This window comes from Salvelinus fontinalis, chromosome 35 (genome assembly GCF_029448725.1).
Source record: "Salvelinus fontinalis isolate EN_2023a chromosome 35, ASM2944872v1, whole genome shotgun sequence".
Lineage (NCBI taxonomy): Eukaryota > Metazoa > Chordata > Actinopteri > Salmoniformes > Salmonidae > Salvelinus > Salvelinus fontinalis.
Window position 1 is genome coordinate 775,990 of NC_074699.1, and position 23,982 is coordinate 799,971.

Sequence of the window (23,982 nt, forward strand, 5' to 3'; positions counted from 1 at the left end):
GAGTCTAACACGGGGGGACAGAATCTAACACGGGGGGGCAGAATCTAATGGGGGGGACAGAATCTAGCACGGGGGGGAACAGAATCTAATGGGGGGGACAGAATCTAACACGGGGGGGACAGAATCTAATGGGGGGGACAGAATCTAATGGGGGGGACAGAACCTAATGGGGAGGACAGAATCTAATGGGGGGGACAGAATCTACCACGGGGGGGGGACAGAATCTAACACGGGGGGGACGGAATCTAACACGGGGGGGACAGAATCTAATGGGGGGTACGGAATCTAACACGGGGGGGGGGGGGCAGAATCTAATGGGGGGGGACAGAATCTAATGGGCGGGACAGAATCTAATGGGGGGGACAGAATCTAACACGGGGGGGGGGACAGAATCTAATGGGGGGGACAGAATCTAACAAGGGGGGGCAGAATCTAATGGGGGGGACAGAATCTAATGGGGGGGACAGAATCTAACACGGGGGGGGACAGAATCTAATGGTGGGGACAGAATCTAATGGGAGGGACAGAATCTAACACGGGGGGACAAGAATCTAATGGTGGGGACAGAATCTAACATGGGGGTGGACAGAATCTAATGGGAGGGAAAGAATCTAATGGGGGGAACAGAATCTAACACGGGGGTGGACAGAATCTAATGGGGGGGACAGAATCTAATGGGGGGGACAGAATCTAATGGGGGGGACAGAATCTAATGGGGGGGACAGAATCTAATGGGGGGGACAGAATCTAATGGGGGGGACAGAATCTAATGGGGGGGACAGAATCTAATGGGGGGGACAGAATCTAACACGGGGGGGGGACAGAATCTAATGGGGGGGACAGAATCTACCACGGGGGGGGGACAGAATCTAACACGGGGCGGACAGAATCTAATGGGGGGGACAGAATCTAATGGGGGGACAGAATCTAACACGGGGGGGGGGGACAGAATCTAACACGGGGGGGACAGAATCTAATGGGGGGGACAGAATCTAACAGGGGGGGGGGGCAGAATCTAATGGGGGGGACAGAATCTAATGGGCGGGACAGAATCTAATGGGGGGGACAGAATCTAACACGGGGGGGCAGAATCTAACACGGGGGGGACGGAATCTAACATCGGGGGGACAGAATCTAATGGGGGGGACAGAATCTAACACGGGGGGGCAGAATCTAATGGAGGGGACAGAATCTAATGGGGGGGACAGAATCTAATGGGGGGGACAGAATCTAACACGGGGGGGACAGAATCTAACACGGGGGGGACAGAATCTAATGGGGGGGACAGAATCTAACACGGGGGGGGGACAGAATCTAATGGGGGGGACAGAATCTAACAAGGGGGGGCAGAATCTAATGGGGGGGACAGAATCTAATGGGGGGGACAGAATCTAACACGGGGGGGGACAGAATCTAATGGTGGGGACAGAATCTAATGGGAGGGACAGAATCTAACACGGGGGGACAAGAATCTAATGGTGGGGACAGAATCTAACATGGGGGTGGACAGAATCTAATGGGAGGGAAAGAATCTAATGGGGGGAACAGAATCTAACACGGGGGTGGACAGAATCTAATGGGGGGGACAGAATCTAACACGGGGGGGGGACAGAATCTAATGGGGGGGACAGAATCTAACACGGGGGGTGGGCCAGAATCTAACACAGGGCGGACAGAATCTAACACGGGGCGGACAGAATCTAATGGGGGGGACAGAATCTAATGGGGGGGACAGAATCTAACACGGGGCGGACAGAATCTAATGGGGGGGACAGAATCTAACACGGGGGGGACAGAATCTAATGGGGGGGACAGAATCTAACAGGGGGGGGGGGCAGAATCTAATGGGGGGGACAGAATCTAATGGGCGGGACAGAATCTAATGGGGGGGACAGAATCTAACACGGGGGGGCAGAATCTAACACGGGGGGGACGGAATCTAACATCGGGGGGACAGAATCTAATGGGGGGGACAGAATCTAACACGGGGGGGCAGAATCTAATGGGGGGGACAGAATCTAATGGGGGGGACAGAATCTAATGGGGGGGACAGAATCTAACACGGGGGGGACAGAATCTAACACGGGGGGGACAGAATCTAACACGGGGGGGACAGAATCTAATGGGGGGAACAGAATCTAATGTGGGGACAGAATCTAACACGGAGGGAACAGAATCTAATGGGGGGGACAGAATCTAATGGTGGGGACAGAATCTAATGGGGGGGACAGAATCTAATGGGGGGGACAGAATCTAATGGTGGGGACAGAATCTAATGGGGGGGACAGAATCTAATGGGGGGGACAGAATCTAATGGGGGGGACAGAATCTAACACGGGGGGGGAAGAATCTAATGGGGGGGACAGAATCTAATGGGGGGGGACAGAATCTAACACAGGGGTGGACAGAATCTAATGGGGGGGGACAGAATCTAATGGGGGGGACAGAATCTAATGGGGGGGGGGGGCAGAATCTAATGGGGGGGACAGAATCTAATGGGGGGTACAGAATCTAACACAGGGGGGGACAGAATCTTATGGGGGGGACAGAATCTAATGGGGGGGGACAGAATCTAACACAGGGGGGGAAGAATCTAATGGGGGGTACAAAATCTAACACAGGGGGGGCAGAATCTAATGGGGGGTGCAGAATCTAACACAAAACACAGAATCATTTTGATTTGGATGAAATGTTGTGAAAGACATTTGTCCTCTGGAACCCTGGGTCTCCAAGGTGAAACTCACCGTGCAGGTATTCTCAGACGTCATCCTCTCCTCCGTGTCATTCTGGAAGGACACACATCACAGGGAAGCACATTGATGACAGGAAACACACAAGCCAACGCCACTGCTGCAGACAATTTCTTTTCGATGACTTTTACACTGCTAACAACGTGTCAAAAAAACATGATAATATATAAGGTCATTAATCAGATAGATACGTGCAGTAAGAGGAACACTTTTCAACGGTCGAAATGGGTTATTTCCTAATAGTTTGTTAAATCTTTGTGTTTTGTCCGATTGATTATAGAAGAAAATATATTTGATTGTAAATTTATTTCGTTGAACCTTTATTTAACTAGGCAAGTCAGTTAAGAATAAATTCTTATTTACAATGACGGCCTACAGCGGCCAAACCCGGACGACACTGGGCCAATTGTGCACCGCCCTATGGGACTCCCAATCACGGCTGGTTGTGATACAGCCTAGAATCAAACCAGGGTGTCTGTAGCGACGCCTCGAGCACTGAGATGCAGTGCCTTAGACCGCAGAGCCACTCCTACTTGTAATAGGAGTATTACTAGTGCTTTACTGGTTTAACAGAAGCACAGAACACATTGGATTGAGTGAGTCATTTCATTGGTTATGACTCAACAGTTGGCACATTAGCAAGGTTGCTATTGAGCAATGCAAACGTGTGTTACATCCTATTTAACTGTGAGCCAGAAAAGAAAGTCGGGTGCTTTCCCATAAACACATGGATTAACCCATGAAGACATGAATTAACCCATGAAGACATGAATTAACCCATGAAGACATGAATTAACCCCTGACGATCCGTGAAGTGTTGGAGTGTTTACGGAAAGCTAACACATGCAGCTACACACCTAGCACAACACAACACCTATGTCCCCAATGGAACCCTATTCTGGCACCCTATGGGCCCTGGTCAACAGTAGTGCACTATAAAGGGAATAGGGTTCCATTTGGAAGGCACACAAAGACTCTGTTCCAATATCCATAGTAACATAGTTCTTAGAATAAAGCAGAGTATTCTGGGTGTGGATTCTAAGAGGTAAACCAGTATGAACGTTGAAACACAGAACTCTCTAAACGCTGTCAACACAGGAAGCGTGAAAAGCATTTCTTCACACTGGAAAAAAAACATCAAGGTGAAGAAATATAGGATGATGTGTCAACATGACATGCAAGAGGTGGAGAGGCGGTGTGGGGGTGTGATGACGCCAAGTGAGAGAAGAAATACAGAGAAGTGATCCTGTAGTCAACATTGTCTTTTGTGTTCTACGATAAGATTGAGAAGACAAAACTGTTTTGTTCATCAACCAGTTGATTCTGAAAGTATTTCATATTTAGTAGTTAGTAAAAGGTGTCTTCAGACTAGAAGGTTTGTTTCAAATCGGTCGTGGTTCATTTTGTCTGAAAAGGACTGTTGAAAACATCTTCTGAAAACAAATGAACCAAGTTAAACCGGAACCAAAGGAAGCCAGTGTGAATAGTCATACTGATATCAGACTCTAAGTAGAGACTCGTGGTACCTGTCATACAACCACAGACCATACAGGACTCTCACTTCACATCACAGAGCCAACACAGTTATATCCATCCACACACTACACTTACAGACAGTCGAGAACTTACTGGGTAAAACAGAAGGAGGAGTTTCTGGTAGGATGGCATGAAGCATGGAACAGAACACAGTGACAGACATGCTACATCAAACACGGTACCACTGTGTGAGTCCGCATGGCAGAGTGAACGGGACACGGTACCACTGTGTGAGTCCGCATGGCAGAGTGAACGGGACACGGTACCACTGTGTGAGTCCGCATGGCAGAGTGAACGGGACACGGTACCACTGTGTGAGTCCGCATGGCAGAGTGAACAGGACACGGTACCACTGTGTGAGTCCACATGGCAGAGTGAACAGGACACGGTACCACTGTGTGAGTCCGCATGGCAGAGTGAACAGGACACGGTACCCCTGTGTGAGTCCACATGGCAGAGTGAACGGGACACGGTACCACTGTGTGAGTCCGCATGGCAGAGTGAACGGGACACGGTACCACTGTGTGAGTCCGCATGGCAGAGTGAACAGGACACGGTACCACTGTGTGAGTCCGCATGGCAGAGTGAACAGGACACGGTACCACTGTGTGAGTCCGCATGGCAGAGTGAACAGGACACGGTACCACTGTGTGAGTCCACATGGCAGAGTGAACAGGACACGGTACCACTGTGTGAGTCCACATGGCAGAGTGAACAGGACACAGTACCACTGTGTGAGTCCGCATGGCAGAGTGAACGGGACACGGTACCACTGTGTGAGTCCGCATGGCAGAGTGAACGGGACACGGTACCACTGTGTGAGTCCGCATGGCAGAGTGAACGGGACACGGTACCACTGTGTGAGTCCGCATGGCAGAGTGAACAGGACACGGTACCACTGTGTGAGTCCGCATGGCAGAGTGAACAGGACACGGTACCACTGTGTGAGTCCGCATGGCAGAGTGAACAGGACACGGTACCACTGTGTGAGTCCACATGGCAGAGTGAACAGGACACAGTACCACTGTGTGAGTCCGCATGGCAGAGTGAACAGGAAGGGGACTAATATGCTGTGAAATACATCCTAGAAGGTTTTTAGGGGCTACATCCTGTATATGAAGAAATCCTTTTAACCCTTTTTGGTTCTAATAAAAATGATTTTCTCTACAACTGTGGGCATGTGATTAGGTGATAGGTGAATGACAAGGTGATGTGTTTCCTGGTAAATGATATGGGAAATCAGAAGTATCTTGAAGTTATGTGATTGATTGATTGATTGTGTTGACCCCCTCTCAGTTCACTGGTCACGATGGCTACACCCACCCGTAGCACGCGCTCCAGCAGGTGTATCTCACTGATTATCCCTAAAGCCAAAACCTCATTTGGACGCCTTTCCTTCCAGTTCTCTGCTGCCTGCGACTGGAACGAATTGCAAAAATCTCTGAAGTTGGAGACTTTTATCTCCCTCAACAACTTTAAAAATCTGCTATCCGAGCAGCTAACCGATCGCTGCAGCTGTACATAGTCCATCTGTAAACTACCCACCCAATTTACCTACCTCACCCCCATACTGCTTTTATTTATTTACTTTTCTGCTCTTTTGCACACCAGTATCTCTTCTTGCACATGATCATCTGATGATTTATCACTCCAGTGTTAATCTGCTAAATTGTAATTATTCGATTTATTGCCTACCTCATGCCTTTTGCACACATTGTATATAGATTCTCTTTTTTCTACCATGTTATTGACTTGTTTAATGTTTACTCCATGTGTAACTCTGTGTTGTTGTCTGTTCACACTGCTATGCTTTATCTTGGCCAGGTCGCAGTTGCAAATGAGAACTTGTTCTCAACTAGCCTACCTGGTTAAATAAAGGTGAAATAAAAAAATAAAAAAAAAATGATTGATTGATTGATTGATTGATTGATAGCGGGACATCAGTAGTACCTTGAAGGTGGGGCTCATGGGACTGAAGGGGCTGAAGGACTCGTCTCCCTCAATGCTGGAAATACTGAGGTTCTTCATCCTTCTCTCTGAAGCCGACGCCCTCCTGCTCTCCATCCCGTCTTTCACCCTCTTCCTCTCCTCCTGCAGACGGGGAAATTACATTAGAACACACCCCTCTTCCTCTCCTCCTGCAGACGGGGAAATTACATTAGAACACACCTCTCTTCCTCTCCTCCTGCAGACGGGGAAATTACATTAGAACACACCTCCTCTTCCTCTCCTCCTGCAGACGGGGAAATTACATTAGAACACACCTCTCTTCCTCTCCTCCTGCAGACGGGGAAATTACATTAGAACACACCTCCTCTTCCTCTCCTCCTGCAGACGGGGAAATTACATTAGAACACACCTCCTCTTCCTCTCCTCCTGCAGACGGAGAAACTACATTAGAACACACCCCTCTTCCACTCCTCCTGCAGACGGAGAAATTACATTAGAACACACCCCTCTTCCTCTCCTCCTGCAGACGGGGAAATTACATTAGAACACACCTCTCTTCCTCTCCTCCTGCAGACGGGGAAATTACATTAGAACACACCTCCTCTTCCTCTCCTCCTGCAGACGGAGAAACTACATTAGAACACACCCCTCTTCCACTCCTCCTGCAGACGGAGAAACTACATTAGAACACACCCCCTCTTCCTCTCCTCCTGCAGACAGAGAAATTACATTAGAACACACCTCTCTTCCTCTCCTCCTGCAGACAGAGAAAGTACATTAGAACACACCCCCTCTTCCTCTCCTCCTGCAGACAGAGAAACTACATTAGAACACACCCCCTCTTCCTCTCCTCCTGTAGACAGAGAAACTACATTAGAACAACTCACACCCTCTTCTTCTCCTCCTGCAGACAGAGAAACTACATTAGAACAACTCACACACATACATGAGGCTGAACAGACCTCTGTTGTGCATGTTGTGCATTATAATGCATCAAGAGCTCACAAGGTGTTAGAAATGTGCTTACAATGCATTATGAAGAGGGTGTTCATAGGAAGTGTTACCAACATGCAGTGACATGCATATCCACACACAGATAGTGTACATACCAGTCTCGGAGTAGGAGTGCAGATCTAGGATCTGACTGCTACCCCCTGTTCATTTATTATAACGGACCCAGGTCTCACCTCCTCCTGCTCCTGTCTGCGCTGCTCCTCTTTCTCTCTCTGGTGCTCCTCCTCCTCCCTGGCTCTGCGTTTCTCCTCTCTCCTGCGGTTCAACTCCTCCATCTCCTCCTGGTCCTCCTGCTGTCTCTGTCTCAGCTGTTCTAGGGTGCCCTGTCCCTGGCCTGGCGTCTTCTCTGTCTCCAGCAGCCCCCCGGGAACCTCTCCATCCACCTCCTCCTGTCTCTGCCCTCCGTAGCTGCCACTGCGACTGGAGGAGAGGAGAGGAGAGGAGAGGAGAGGAGAGGAGAGGAGAGGAGAGGAGAGGAGAGGAGAGGAGAGGAGAGGAGAGGAGAGGAGAGGAGAGGAGAGGAGAGGAGAGGAGAGGAGAGGAGAGGGTGAAAGTAAAGTTAGAGGAAAGGTTGGAGGAAGCTACTCCGTCTCTCACTATGATCAAACTGATTTACAAATGTAACACCTTCTAACATCTCCACTGCTGTAGTTATGAACTACTTTGGACAGTTCTCATCTTATCAATCAGATTCCCTCAGTTTGCTTTGAAATGTTTACCTGTCTCCTTCAGTGACAAACACGGAAGAAGTATGTATCTCATCTATGTCTTTCTGTGTCTCATCCATGTCTTTCGGTGTCTCGTCCATGTCTTTCGGTGTCTCGTCCATGTCTTTCTGTGTCTCATCCATGTCTTTCGGTGTCTCTTCCATGTCTTTCGGTGTCTCGTCCAAGACTATCTGTGTCTCAACCATGTCTTTCGGGGTGTCATCCATCTCTTTCTGTGTCTCCTCCATGACTATCTGTGTCTCAGTCATGACTATCTGTGTCTCAGCCATCTCTATATGTGTCTCAGTCATGACTATCTGTGTCTCAGCCATCTCTATCTGTGTCTCAGCCAAGACTATCTGTGTGCCATCCATGACTATCTGTGTCTCAGCCATGTCTTTCAGTTTGTCATCCATGTCTTCCTGTGTCTCATCCAAGACTATCTGTGTCTCATCCATGACTATCTGTGTCTCAGCCATCTCTATCTGTGTCTCTAGCTGTGTCTCAACACCCTATAGTAGCTCACTCAAATGGCTTGGTTAAATCAAGGAAGGATGTTGAGCTAGCCAATACAGGAAGTGATGAGAGTCACTGATCTTGCCATGCCTCTTTTTCAGTTCAGTATGAAGTAGGAACTGATAGACGCTTTACAGAAGTTATCATTCTCTCTCTACAAGCAATCACCCATACAGATGTAGGATTTTCAGTTGATCGCCGTGTTGCAGGAAAGCTTTCCATTGCAGGAAATGTAAAACTTCTAGTCTATTTGAGGTTTAAAAAGGCTTCTGAAGTTTGTAATTTACACTTTTCAATTTCATACTTGATTTATCCTTACGAATAATGTATCAACCCCTTCAAAAATGTCCATTAATAATAATCCACATAATAATTCACATTTCCTGTTGTTGCAGGATTATTATCCTGCTGTAGAAAACTGGCTCAAATGAAGATCCTCCATCTGTAGCAGAAAGCTAAGACTGAAACTAAGGAAACTATAAATAAAGAAACTCAGACAGCGTCAGTCTTTGTGTTGAGTTCTCCTCCTCTTTAAATTGAATTTGGACATTACAATAGTGAGATCTGGCCCCAGTCTGAACCTGTGTCCAAAATGGCACCATATTCCCTTGCTAGTGGACTACTTTATACCAACCAAATGGCACCCTATTCCCGTTATAGTGCGCTACTTTAGGCCAGTCAAATGGAACCCTATTCCCATTATAGTGGACTACTTTAGACCAGACAAATGGCACCCTATTCCCATTATAGTGCACTACTTTATACCAGACACAATGGCACCCTAATCCCTATATAATGCACTACTTTTGGCCAGATGAGGCTCTATATAAGGGTTCGAGTGCCATTTTGGACACACATATAGACTATTTTAGGTGTGTTACCTTGGAGACAGTTTCCCTGCAACTAGGTATGAGGTCACTTCCGCTGCAGCTGCTTCCCCGTTACTGTTGACGTGTCTCATGACTTTAGAGGTGTAGGAGATCTTCAGCTCAGATTTCTTCTTCTCCACGACCTAAAAACAAAACAGAGCCTTTAGAGGAACACTTTATAGTTGACGGTAAAAGTTTGGCATCACAGCCCAAACAACAGCTTTCCCCTCTTTGCCCTGCCGTGAATAAAGACGACACTGAGACTTGAGTGATGATTGGATACAGCACGGCATATACACAATCGTAACTCTACCTTGTCATCTGTTCCTCTTCTTGAAGCGTCTTGTGTCTTGTTGCTGGCTCTTCGTTCCCACTCTACCTCCTTCTCCTCCCTCTCCTCGGGCCCAGGTCCAGGACGTGTCTTCAAGCAGGGCCTGATTGGGGAGGCTCCGTTTAGCCTGAGCAGCTGGGGCTGCTGCTGCTGCTGCTGGGGTTGATGCTGCTGGGGTTGATGCTGCTGGGGCTGATGCAGCTGGGGCTGATGCTGCTGGGGCTGCTGGGGTTGATGCTGCTGGGGTTGATGCTGCTGGGGTTGATGCTGCTGGGGCTGATGCAGCTGGGGCTGATGCTGCTGCTGCTGCTGCTGGGGTTGATGCTGCTGGGGCTGATGCTGCTGGAGCTGCTGCTGCTGGGGTTGATGCTGCTGCTGGGGTTGATGCTGCTGGAGCTGCTGCTGCTGCTGCTGGGGATGATACTGCTGCTGGGGCTGATGCTGCTGGGGCTGATGGTCCTCCCAGGACTCCTGTTCCTCCAGGTGGCGCTGTCTGCGTTTCTCCAACCTCTGGGTCCAGTCACTGAAGCCCTCGTCCTCCTCCAGAGCCAACTGGCAGCCGCTGGCCTTCAGCTCACTCTCACACCTGAAGAGACAGGTACAATTGTTAATACCAAGTCAAACCTAAAGGTGATCCAGTCATTTCTAACTGTTTATAGCTGTTCAACAGATATCTGTCTTGCACAACTGTCCATAGAAATATAGTTCTGTATTCAACATTTCCTTCAACAGTAAGGACAGTGTTAGCCAGGCCAAAGATGGCCGACCCTCGAAAAAGACAAGCAATACTTACAGCCTTCAACACTTCAACCTAATGCTTTGTCAACTGAATTTCAAAACAGGCTAATTGAGCTAAATTCCTAACTGTTTATTTAACACAGTGTAAAAAGTAATTAGTTCTGCTAACTCCCGTTGCCTAGAACCGTTGCAGTAAACCCAACTCAAAGTATAGCAGTATTCACAACGTAAAGAGACATCAGCACCCATATGGTTATCTTTAGAAGTTGTAAATACTTAACTGTTTTATGTTTTATTCTCTATTTTCCATTAAATGACATGATGTATTCTGAATTAAAATTAGTGAATTAACTTGAACATGAATGTTTGTTGTAGTGAACATAAAAAAATGCAGGTTCCATCTATTAAATGATGAACGCTCTTTATTCATTTTTGTCAAGTTTAAGTAGTAAGTGATTTAAATTAGTAATTTTCAGTGGTCGTGTCTTAATGTTTAATATCGTTTTATGCATTTGATGATTTGTCATTTTAACCCACTTTAGCGGGCATTGTTGAACACAGTGCTCATTCCTCTAGCAGTAACTAGTAGTAGAGCTGTAACCAGTCATTGTTGAACACAGTGCTCATTCCTCTAGCAGTAACTAGTAGTAGAGCTGTAACCAGTCATTGTTGAACACAGTGCTCATTCCTCTAGCACTAACTAGTAGTAGAGCTGTAACCAGTCATTGTTGAACACAGTGCTCATTCCTCTAGCACTAACTAGAGGGAGAGCTGTAACCAGTCATTGTTGAACACAGTGCTCATCCCTCTAGCAGTAACTAGTAGTAGAGCTGTAACCAGTCATTGTTGAACACAGTGCTCATCCCTCTAGCAGTAACTGGAGGTATAGCTGTAACCAGTCATTGTTGAACACAGTGCTCATTCCTCTAGCAGTAACTAGAGGTAGAGCTGTAACCAGTCATTGTTGAACACAGTGCTCATTCCTCTAGCAGTAACTAGAGGGAGAGCTGTAACCAGTCATTGTTGAACACAGTGCTCATCCCTCTAGCAGTAACTAGTAGTAGAGCTGTAACCAGTCATTGTTGAACACAGTGCTCATCCCTCTAGCAGTAACTGGAGGTATAGCTGTAACCAGTCATTGTTGAACACAGTGCTCATCCCTCTATCAGTAACTAGTAGTAGAGCTGTAACCAGTCATTGTTGAACACAGTGCTCATCCCTCTAGCAGTAACTAGAGGTAGAGCTGTAACCAGTCATTGTTGAACACAGTGCTCATCCCTCTAACTGGAGGTATAGCTGTAACCAGTCATTGTTGAACACAGTGCTCATTTCTCTAGCAGTAACTGGAGGTATAGCTGTAACCAGTCATTGTTGAACACAATGCTCATTCCTCTAGCAGTAACTGGAGGCAGAGCTGTAAGCAGTACAGGAAGCTGCATTGTACAGTGAAGAGGCGACTCCGGGATGCTGGCCTTCTAGGCAGAGTTCCTCTGTCCAGTGTCTGTGTTCTTTTGCCCATCTTAATCTTTTCTTTTTATTGGCCAGTCTGAGATATGGCTTTTTCTTTGCAACTCTGCCTGAAAGGCCAGACGAGTTTCAGAATAAAGTTATTTGTTTCTGGCCATTTTGAGCCTGTAATCGAAACCCACAAATGCTGATAATCCAGATTCTCAACTAGTCTTTAAAGTAGGCCCGTTTTATTGCTTCTTTAATCAGAACAACAGTTTTCAGCTGTGCTAACATCATTGCAAAAGGGTTTTGTAATGATCAATTCACCTTTTAAAATGATAAACTTGGTTTAGCTAACACAACGTGTCATTGCAACACAGGAGTGATGGTTGCTGATAACGGGCCTCTGTATGCCTATGTAGATATTCCATTAAAAAATCTGCCGTTTTCCAGCAACAATAGTCATTTACAACACTAACAATGTCTACACTGTATTTCTGATCAATTTGATGTTATTTTAATGGACAGAAAATGTTCTAAGTGACCCCAAACTTTTGAACGGTAATGTACATCTTACACAAATGTTTTTAGAAATAATATATTTTCATCATAGTCTGTTACGTAGGACATCCATCTGGAAGCCAAGAGTTGATTGTCTGCCTCACCCCAAGGGCACCAAAACACCAGGTGGCTAAACGTGCTAGCTGCTAACCACTGTGAGAACAACCAGGTGGCTAAACGTGCTAGCTGCTAACCACTGTGAAAACAATCAGGTGGCTTCTGTATATTGTTAGCGGTCAGCACATTGTTGAAACAATGGGGTGCTAACAGCAGCTTGGCAGGGGAGAAGACAGAGGGGGCTCAGGTACTGTAGAGAGGTCAGGGGACATGCAGCGGTCACAGGAAGTGAGTCTTTACAGCCAAACAACTGCAGTCAGCCTACAGCAGCCATGTGTGTGTGTGTGTGTGTGTGTGTGTGTGTGTGTGTGTGTGTGTGTGTGCGTGCGTGCGTGCGTGCGTGCGTGTATAACAGACGGGGGTAATACCAAGGATTTCAAATCAAATCATCAAATCAAATTGTATTGTCACATTCGCCAAATACAACAGGTGTAATTTCACCTTACAATGAAATGCTTACTTACAAGCCCTTAACCAACAATGCAGTTTTAAGAAAAACCCTAGAAAAGTAAGAGATAAGAATAACAAATAATTAAAGAGCAGCAGTAAATAACAATAGCGGGGCTGTATACAGGGGGGTAACGGTACAGAGTCAATGTGGAGGCTATATACAGGGGGTACCGGTACAGAGTCAATGTGGAGGCTATATACAGGGAGTACCGGTACAGAGTCAATGTGGAGGCTATATACAGGGTATTACAGTACAGAGTCAATGTGGAGGCTATAAACAGGGTATTACAGTACAGAGTCAATGTGGAGGCTATAAACAGGGGACACTGGTACAGAGTCAATGTGGAGGCTATATACAGGGAGTACCGGTACAGAGTCAATGTGGAGGCTATATACAGGGGGTACCGGTACAGAGTCAATGTGGAGGCTATATACAGGGTATTACAGTACAGAGTCAATGTGGAGGCTATAAACAGGGTATTACAGTACAGAGTCAATGTGGAGGCTATAAACAGGGGACACTGGTACAGAGTCAATGTGGAGGCTATATACAGGGAGTACCGGTACAGAGTCAATGTGGAGGCTATATACAGGGGGTACCGGTACAGAGTCAATGTGGAGGCTATATACAGGGTATTACAGTACAGAGTCAATGTGGAGGCTATAAACAGGGGACACTGGTACAGAGTCAATGTGGAGGCTATATACAGGGAGTACCGGTACAGAGTCAATGTGGAGGCTATATACAGGGGGTACCGGTACAGAGTCAATGTGGAGGCTATATACAGGGGGTACCGGTACAGAGTCAATGTGGAGGCTATATACAGGGGGTACCGGTACAGAGTCAATGTGGAGGCTATATACAGGGGGTACCAGTACAGAGTCAATGTGGAGGCTATATACAGGGTATTACAGTACAGAGTCAATGTGGAGGCTATAAACAGGGGACACTGGTACAGAGTCAATGTGGAGGCTATATACAGGGAGTACCGGTACAGAGTCAATGTGGAGGCTATATACAGGGGGTACCGGTACAGAGTCAATGTGGAGGCTATATACAGGGGGTACCGGTACAGAGTCAATGTGGAGGGTATATACAGGGGGTACCGGTACAGAGTCAATGTGGAGGCTATATACAGGGGGTACCGGTACAGAGTCAATGTGGAGGCTATATACAGGGGGTACCGGTACAGAGTCAATGTGGAGGCTATATACAGGGGGTACCGGTACAGAGTCAATGTGGAGGCTATATACAGGGGGTACCGGTACAGAGTCAATGTGGAGGCTGTATACAGGGGGTACCGGTACAGAGTCAATGTGGAGGCTACATACAGGGGGTACCGGTACAGAGTCAATGTGGAGGCTATATACAGGGGGTACCGGTACAGAGTCAATGTTGAGGCTATATACAGGGGGTACAGGTACAGAGTCAATGTGGAGGCTATATACAGGGGGTACAGGTACAGAGTCAATGTGGAGGCTATATACAGGGGGTACCGGTACAGAGTCAATGTGGAGGCTATATACAGGGGGCACCAGTACAGAGTCAATGTGGAGGCTATATACAGGGGGTACCGGTACAGAGTCAATGTGGAGGCTATATACAGGGAGTTACGGTACAGAGTCAATGTGGAGGCTATATACAGAGGGTACCTGTACAGAGCCAATGTGGAGGCTGTATATAGGGGGTACCGGTACAGAGTCAATGTGGAGGCTATATACAGGGGGTACCGGTACAGAGTCAATGTGGAGGCTATATACAGGGGGTACCGGTACAGAGTCAATGTGGAGGCTATATACAGGGGGTACCGGTACAGAGTCAATGTGGAGGCTATATACAGGGTATTACGGTACAGAGTCAATGTGGAGGCTATATACAGGGGGTACCAGTACAGAGTCAATGTGGAGGCTATATACAGGGGGTACCGGTACAGAGTCAATGTGGAGGCTATATACAGGGGGTACCGGTACAGAGTCAATGTGGAGGCTATATACAGGGGGGTACCTGTACAGAGTCAATAAGTCAATGTGCGGGGGACACCAATGTCGAGGTAATTGAGGTAATTATGTACATGTAGGTAGAGTTATTAAAGTGGCTATGCATAGATAATAACAGAGCGTAGCAGCAGAGTTTCGGGGGGGGGGGGGGTAATGCAAATAGTCTGGGTAGCCATTTGATTAGCTGTTCAGGAGTCTTATGGCTTGGGGGTAGAAGCTGTTTAGAAGCCTCTTGGACCTAAACTTGGCACTCCGGTACTGCTTGCCGTGCGGTAGCAGAGTGAACAGTCTAAGACTAGGGTGGCTGGAGTCTTTGACAATTTTTAGGGCCTTCCTCTTCCACTGCCTGGTACAGAGGTCCTGGATGGCAGGAAGCGATAGTCCTGTATTGACGCTTTTCCTGTTTGATGGTTCGTCGGAGAGCATAGCTGGATTTCTTATAAGCTTCTGGGTTAGAGTCCCGCTCCTTGAAAGCGGAGCTCCTTTAGCTCAGTGCGGATGTTGCCTGTAATCCATGGCTTCTGGTTGGGGTATGTACGTACAGTCACTGTGGGGACGACGTCCTTGATGCACTTATTGATAAAGCCAGTGACTGATGTGGTGTACTCCTCAATGCCATCGTAAGAATCCCGGTACATGTTCCAGTCTGTGCTAGCAAACAGTCCTGTCGTTTAGCATCTGCTTCATCTGACCTTTTTTTTATAGACCGAGTCATTGGTGCTTCCTGCTTAATTTTTTTGCTTGTGAGCAGGAATCAGGAGAATAGAGTTGTGGTCAGATTTGCCAAATGGAGGGTGAGGGAGATCTTTGTACACGTCTGTGTGTGTGGAGTAAAGGTGGTCTAGAATTATTTTCCCTCTGGTTGCACATTTAACATGCTGATAGAAATTAGGTAAAACTGATTTAAGTTTCCCTGCATTAAAGTCCCCGGCCACTAGGAGCACCACTTCTGGATGAGCGTTTTCCTGTTTGCTTAAGTTTAGCCCAGCAGATGACAGGTGTTAGCCAGACCCCAGGGCCTTTGGCTCGGCGTCATGGTAACGGGACACACACATACGGTGGCCATGGAAACATACACAAACTGAACGACCGACCTCGCTGCCAACGGAACAAACGCCACTGCTGCATCCTGTTTCCTCTGAGTGAGCTTTGGGCTGTGTCCCAAATAGCACCCTATTCCCTGAATAGTGGTACTACTATAGACCAGAGCACGACGTAGTAGTGCACTACTTTTCACCAGAGCCCTATGTAGTAGTGCACAACACAGGGGATAGGGTGCCCCTTGGGATGCAGCCATGCTCTCTTCCTCTCTTCCTGTAGCCCCGGCCTTCTGTCATTTCTCGTTTCTCATTGTTGCAACATAGCAAAAATAAATACAGTTTAGGTTGATTTATTAATGTGCTGCATAGAAGTTGCATTAAAACATTAACAAGTAGAATAATAACATAATAACATTAACAAGTAGTATAATAACATTATAACATTAACAAGTAGAATAATATCATAATAACATTAACAAGTAGTATAACAACATTAACAAGTAGTATAATAACATAATAACATTAACAAGTAGAATAATAACATAATAACATTAACAAGTAGTATAACAACATTAACAAGTAGTATAATAACATTAACAAGTAGTATAATAACATAATAACATTAACAAGTAGTATAACAACATAATAACATTAACAAGTAGCATAATAACATTAACAAGTAGTATAACAACATTAACAAGTAGTATAATAACATAATAACATTAACAAGTAGTATAATAACATAATAACATTAACAAGTAGCATAATAACATTAACAAGTAGTATAATAACATAATAACATTAACAAGTAGCATAATAACATAATAACATTAACAAGTAGTATAATAACATGAACAAGTAGTATAATAACGTAATAACATTAACAAGTAGTATAATAACATAATAACATTAACAAGTAGATTAATAACATAATAACATTAACAAGTAGAATAATAACGTAATAACATTAACAAGTAGTATAATAACATAATAACATTAACAAGTAGATTAATAACATAACAACATTAACAAGTAGTATAATAACATTAACAAGTAGCATAATAGCGTAATAATATTAACAAGTAGTATAATAACATAATAACATTAACAAGTAGTATAATAACATAATAACATTAACAAGTAGAATAATAACATAATAACATTAACAAGTAGAATAATAACATAACAACAATAACAAGAAGTATAACAACATTAACAAGTAGTATAATAACATAATAACATTAACAAGTAGTATAATAACATAATAACATTAACAAGTAGCATAATAACATTAACAAGTAGTATAATAGCATAATAACATTAACAAGTAGTATAATAACATAATAACATTAACAAGTAGCATAATAACATTAACAAGTAGTATAATAACATAATAACATTAACAAGTAGTATAATAACATAACAACATTAACAAGTAGTATAATAACATAATAACATTAACAAGTAGTATAATAACATAATAACATTAACAAGTAGTATAATAACATAATAACATTAACAAGTAGTATAATAACATAATAACATTAACAAGTAGTATAATAACATAATAACATTAACAAGTAGTATAAGAACATAATACCATTAACAAGTAGAATAATAACACAATAATATTAACAAGTAGTATAATAACACAATAATATTAACAACTAGTAAAATAACATAATAACATTAACAAGTAGAATAATAACATTAACAAGTAGTATAATAACATAATAACATTAACAAGTAGTATAAGAACATAATACCATTAACAAGTAGAATAATAACACAATAATATTAACAAGTAGTATAATAACACAATAATATTAACAACTAGTATAATAACATAATAACATTAACAAGTAGAATAATAACATAATAACATTAACAAGTAGTATAATAACATTAACAAGTAGTATAATAACATAAACAAGTAGTATAATAACATAATAACATTAACAAGTAGTATAATAACATAATAATATAAACAAGTAGTATAATAACATTAACAAGTAGTATAATAACATAAACAAGTAGTATAATAACATAATAACATTAACAAGTAGTATAATAACATAAACACGTAGTATAATAACATAATAACATTAACAAGTAGAATAATAACATAATAACATTAACAAGTAGTATATTAACATAAACAAGTAGTATAATAACATAATAACATTAACAAGTAGTATAATAACATTAACAAGTAGTATAATAACATAATAACATTAACAAGTAGTATAATAACATAATAACATTAACAAGTAGTATAATAACATAATAACATTAACAAGTAGTATAATAACACAATAACATTAACAAGTAGTATATTAACATAATAACATTAACAAGTAGCGCAATAACATTAACAAGTAGTATAATAACATAATAACATTAACAAGTAGTATAACAACATAATAACATTAACAAGTAGCGTAATAACATTAACAATTAGTATAATAACATAATAACATTAACAAGTAGTATAATAACATAATAACATTAACAAGTAGAATAATAACATAATAACATTAACAAGTAGTATAATAACATTAACAAGTAGTATAATAACATAATAACATTAACAAGTAGAATAATAACATAATAACATAAACAAGTAGCGTAATAACATTAACAAGTAGTATAATAACATAATAACATTAACAAGTAGAATAATAACATAATAACATAAACAAGTAGTATAATAACATAATAACATTAACAAGTAGTATAACAACATAATAACATTAACAAGTAGCGTAATAACATTAACAAGTAGTATAATAACATAATAACATTAACAAGTAGTATAATAACATAATAACATTAACAAGTAGTATAATAACATAATAACATTAACAAGTAGAATAATAACATAATAACATTAACAAGTAGCATAATAACATTAACAAGTAGTATAATAACATTAACAAGTAGCATAATAACATTAACAAGTAGTATAATAACATTAACAAGTAGCATAATAACATTAACAAGTAGTATAATAACATTAACAAGTAGCATAATAACATTAACAAGTAGTATAATAACATTAACAAGTAGCATAATAACATAAACACATTAATAGGTAGTATAATAACAGAGTTATTCTACCTGGAACTAAAAAGGGTTCTACCTGGATCTAAAAAGGGTTATACCTGGAACTAAAAAGGGTTCTACCTGGAACTAAAAAGGGTTCTACCTGGAACTATAAAGGATTCTCCCTGGAACTAAAAGGGTTCTCCCTGGAACTATAAAGGGTTCTAAATGGAACTAAAAAGGGTTCTCCCTGGAACTAAAAAGGGTTCTACCTGGATCTAAAAAGGGTTATACCTGGAACTAAAAAGGGTTCTACCTGGAAATAAAAAGGGTTCTACCTGGAACTTAAAAGGGTTCTACATGGAACTAAAAAGGGTTCTCTTATGGGGACTGCCGAAGAATCCTTTGGAACTATTTTTTTCTAAGAGTGTAGCGTAATTAGATCTCTGGTAAATATAAATATATAAGTGTTTTTCTTCTGGATAAAGGACCATTTATTTCCTGTGTAACATTTTCCAACCACTACCACACACCTGCAGATGTTTCTGTAACTAGATTTTTCTTAACTAGAAATGTAGCATCCTTACAACTACTCATAATTAGTCCATCGTCAAAAAATGTTTGAGTCACCAATAGGTTTGAGTTACCAATAGGTTTGAGTCACCAATAGGTTTGAGTCACCAATGTATTTGAGTAACCAATAGGTTTGACTAACCAATAGGTTTGAGTCACCAATAGGTTTGATTCACCAATAGGTTTGAGTCACCAATAGGTTTGAGTCACCAATAAGTTTGACTAACCAATAGGTTTGACTAACCAATAGGGTTGAGTCATCAATAGGTTTGACTAACCAATAGGGTTGAGTCACCAATAGGTTTGAGTCACCAATGTATTTGAATAACCAAAATAGGTTTGAGTCACCAATGTATTTGAGTAACCAATAGGTTTGAGTCACCAATGTATTTGAGTAACCAATAGGTTTGAGTCACCAATGTATTTGAGTAACCAAGGGAACAAGAAGTAATAGCCTAAACTACCACACATCTTTAAGAGGAAACCATTGATTCAATACAATAGACCTGTTGTGGAGGAACATGGCTCACACACACACACACACACACACACACACACACACACACACACACACACACACACACACACACACACACACACACACACACACACACACACACACACACACACACACACACACACACACACACACACACACACACACACACACACACACACACACACACACACACACACTGACTCACTATCTAAGGCATAACAGTAGATAAGCAATGTTAACTCCTTTCCTGATCAGCTCAATGCCTTCCCCTGGGTAGAGCAGTGTCTCTCCCTTCATATCTAGAGTAGTACACATGAACACTGACAGGGCATTTAAAACCAATAGCACAGCAGACTGAAGCCTCCCAAATAGAACCCTATTCCCTAAGGGCTCTGGTCAAACCTGTTCACTATGAGCCATTTGGGACACAGACAGGTGCAGTGATGCAGTGTCTTAGACCGCTGAACCAGGGTGTCTGTAGTGACTCCTCTAGCGCTGAGATGCAGTGCCTTAGACCGTTGAACCAGGGTCTGTAGTGACTCCTCTAGCACTGAGATGCAGTGCCTTAGACCGCTGAACCAAAGTGTCTGTAGTGACTCCTCTAGCGCTGAGATGCAGTGCCTTAGACCGCTGAACCAGGGTGTCTGTAGTGACTCCTCTAGCGCTGAGATGCAGTGCCTTAGCCCGTTGAACCAGGGTCTGTAGTGACTCCTCTAGCGCTGAGATGCAGTGCCTTAGACCGCTGAACCAGGGTCTGTAGTGACTCCTCTAGCACTGAGATGCAGTGCCTTAGACCGCTGAACCAGGGTGTCTGTAGTGACTCCTCTAGAACTGAGATGCAGTGCCTTAAACCGCTGAACCAGGGTCTGTAGTGACTCCTCTAGCGCTGAGATGCAGTGTCTTAGACCGCTGAACCAGGGAGTCTGTAGTAACTCCTCTAGCGCTGAGATGCAGTGCCTTAGAACGCTGAACCAGGGAGTCTGTAGTGACTCTAGACCGCTGAACCAGGGTATCTGTAGTGACTCCTCTAGCACTGAGAGGCAGTGCCTTAGACCGCTGAACCAGGGTCTGTAGTGACTCCTCTAGCGCTGAGATGCAGTGCCTTAAACCGCTGCGCCACTACAGTAAGCAGTTCACGTCATGCGTTACAGACATGACTTGAGCTAATCAGCTTCTACAGATGACAACAAGACTGGTGTGGGATGTCTCATCTTACACCCTAGTGCAGTCTATGATAACCAGAGCAGTATGTTCTATTGTAGGATTCTACAGCAGGAAAGTGTTGGCTGTTAGCCTCCATTCAGCTTTGTGACTTACAATGGATATAGCTCCAGGAGCCCATTGTCCGGTGTGGGGCTGGTGGTGCTGGCTGGGCCAATGTGGGTGTGGGGGACCTGGTCTCCCTGTCTCTCCCTGGCCCTCCGTCGCTGTTCCCGCTCTATCTCCTCAGCATCCTCAATACTGCGCTGGGCCGTCACCCTGGAACACAGAGACAGTGAAAGAGAATATAAAAATAATCAGACCTATTATATTTTATTATATTATATAATATTTTATTGAATTATATTATTTTTTATTATGTAATATTTTATTATATTTTATTAAATTATATAATATTTTATTATATTATATTAAATGATATTTTATTATATTATATTATATTTTATTATATTATATTATATTATATTATTTTATATTTGATTATATTATATTTTATTACATTATATTTTATTACATTTTATTATATTATATTTTATTATATTATATTTTATGATATTATATTATATTATATTTTATTATATTTTATTAAATTATATTATATTTTATTATATTATATTTTATTATATTATATTATATTTTATTATATTTTATTATATTTTGTTTGCATATGGACAGTGAGAAACACACAGGAAGTCTACAAACACATTCCCTCCTACTGGTGAGATAAAAGTGAGAGGAACAAAGTGAAAACCAGAGGAGATATGAAACACACATGAAGCCCTCAAACACATTCACGACCCAGATACTGGTGAGGTAGAAAGACACACATGAGAAACACGTAACTAAATGGAAAGTTAACAGTTATCGAACCCAGGTCATCTGCATGACACAAAACTGTGTTAGTCAACTGAGCTGAAGGCTAATAATTCACTCTGACAACTAACAGGTCTCAGGCAAGGTTTCTTTCCGTTGGAGCGCGTCTGGTACACATATTGTGTAGTCAGGGGAAACAATCTCTGTTGAAGTTGTATCTTCCTCCTACAGGTCTAATAGGGAAAGCGAGGATACCTAGTCAGTTGTATCTTCCTCCTACAGGTCTATTAGGGAAAGGGGGGATACCTAGTCAGTTGTATCTTCCTCCTACAGGTCTAATAGGGAAAGCGAGGATACCTAGTCAGTTGTATCTTCCTCCTACAGGTCTAATAGGGAAAGGGAGGATACCTAGTCAGTTGTATCTTGCTCCTACAGGTCTATTAGGGAAAGCGAGGATACCTAGTCAGTTGTATCTTCCTCCTACATTTCTATTAGGGAAAGGGAGGATACCTAGTCAGTTGTATCTTCCTCCTACATTTCTATTAGGGAAAGGGGGGATACCTAGTCAGTTGTATCTTCCTCCTACAGGTCTAATAGGGAAAGGGAGGATACCTAGTCAGTTGTATCTTCCTCCTACAGGTCTAATAGGGAAAGGGAGGATACCTAGTCAGTTGTATCTTCCTCCTACAGGTCTATTAGGGAAAGCGAGGATACCTAGTCAGTTGTATCTTCCTCCTACATTTCTATTAGGGAAAGGGAGGATACCTAGTCAGTTGTATCTTCCTCCTACATTTCTATTAGGGAAAGTGGGGATACCTAGTCAGTTGTATCTTCCTCCTACATTTCTATTAGGGAAAGTGGGGATACCTAGTCAGTTTTATCTTCCTCCTACAGGTCTATTAGGGAAAGCGAGGATACCTAGTCAGTTGTATCTTCCTCCTACATTTCTATTAGGGAAAGGGAGGATACCTAGTCAGTTGTATCTTCCTCCTACATTTCTATTAGGGAAAGGGAGGATACCTAGTCAGTTGTATCTTCCTCCTACAGGTCTATTAGGGAAAGTGGGGATACCTAGTCAGTTGTATCTTCCTCCTACACGTCTATTAGGGAAAGGGAGGATACCTAGTCAGTTGTATCTTCCTCCTACAGGTCTATTAGGGAAAGTGGGGATACCTAGTCAGTTGTATCTTCCTCCTACAGGTCTATTAGGGAAAGTGAGGATACCTAGTTCGTTGTACAACTGAACGCATTCAACTGAAATGTGTCTTCCTCATTTAACCCAACCCCTCTGAATCAGAGAGGTGTGGTGGGGGGGGGCTGCCTTAATCGACGTCCACGTCTTCGGCGCCCCGGGGAACAGTGGGTCAACTGTCTTGTTCAGGGGCAGAACGACAGATTTTTACCCTTGTCAGCTCGGGGATTCGATCCAGCGACCTTTCGGTTCATCGCCGCAGTGCTCTCTATGGAGATGTGATGTCACAAATGAGCTCAGTGAAACATGTTCATCTAATATTACACAGGAAACACTAAACAGGAGATAAATAGGAGGACAGAGCTCATGTCATGTATCACACTTAAACGTAGTGGCCACAAAGTAGCAGTCAGTCAGACCAGGAAACAGAGACAGATCTACCACCAAAGAGCTTTTCTTTACCATGACAACCAGATGTGGGAAGTCCGTGTCTGTTCAGGGATTAGTGCTGGCCATCCAACAAGAGAAACGCCAAACTGTCTCTGTGTTTACATCTGCACTAAACACATGGGTCTCTGCGGCGGCCATCTTGGAATAGCACTGATAAAGAGTG

The 23,982-nt window shown here is 43.0% G+C and overlaps 1 protein-coding gene across 4 annotated transcripts in view; it reads right to left on the reverse strand.

Annotated features, from left to right (window-relative positions):
* The window catches only part of LOC129834162 (non-muscle caldesmon-like), an 88,595-nt gene that overhangs the window by 35,331 nt on the left and 29,282 nt on the right, over positions 1–23,982 (reverse strand). For 2 of the 4 annotated variants that reach the window (XM_055898900.1, XM_055898902.1), the window contains exons 2-7: positions 21,461–21,622; positions 9,656–10,259; positions 9,355–9,485; positions 7,424–7,670; positions 6,237–6,377; positions 2,745–2,786 (exon numbers count right to left, since the gene is read on the reverse strand). In XM_055898900.1, coding sequence (XP_055754875.1) covers positions 2,745–2,786; positions 6,237–6,377; positions 7,424–7,670; positions 9,355–9,485; positions 9,656–10,259; positions 21,461–21,622 — 1,327 coding nt within the window. The remainder of the gene's footprint in view (positions 1–2,744; positions 2,787–6,236; positions 6,378–7,423; positions 7,671–9,354; positions 9,486–9,655; positions 10,260–21,460; positions 21,623–23,982) is intronic. The other 2 variants (XM_055898901.1, XM_055898903.1) reach the window with 1 other exon arrangement.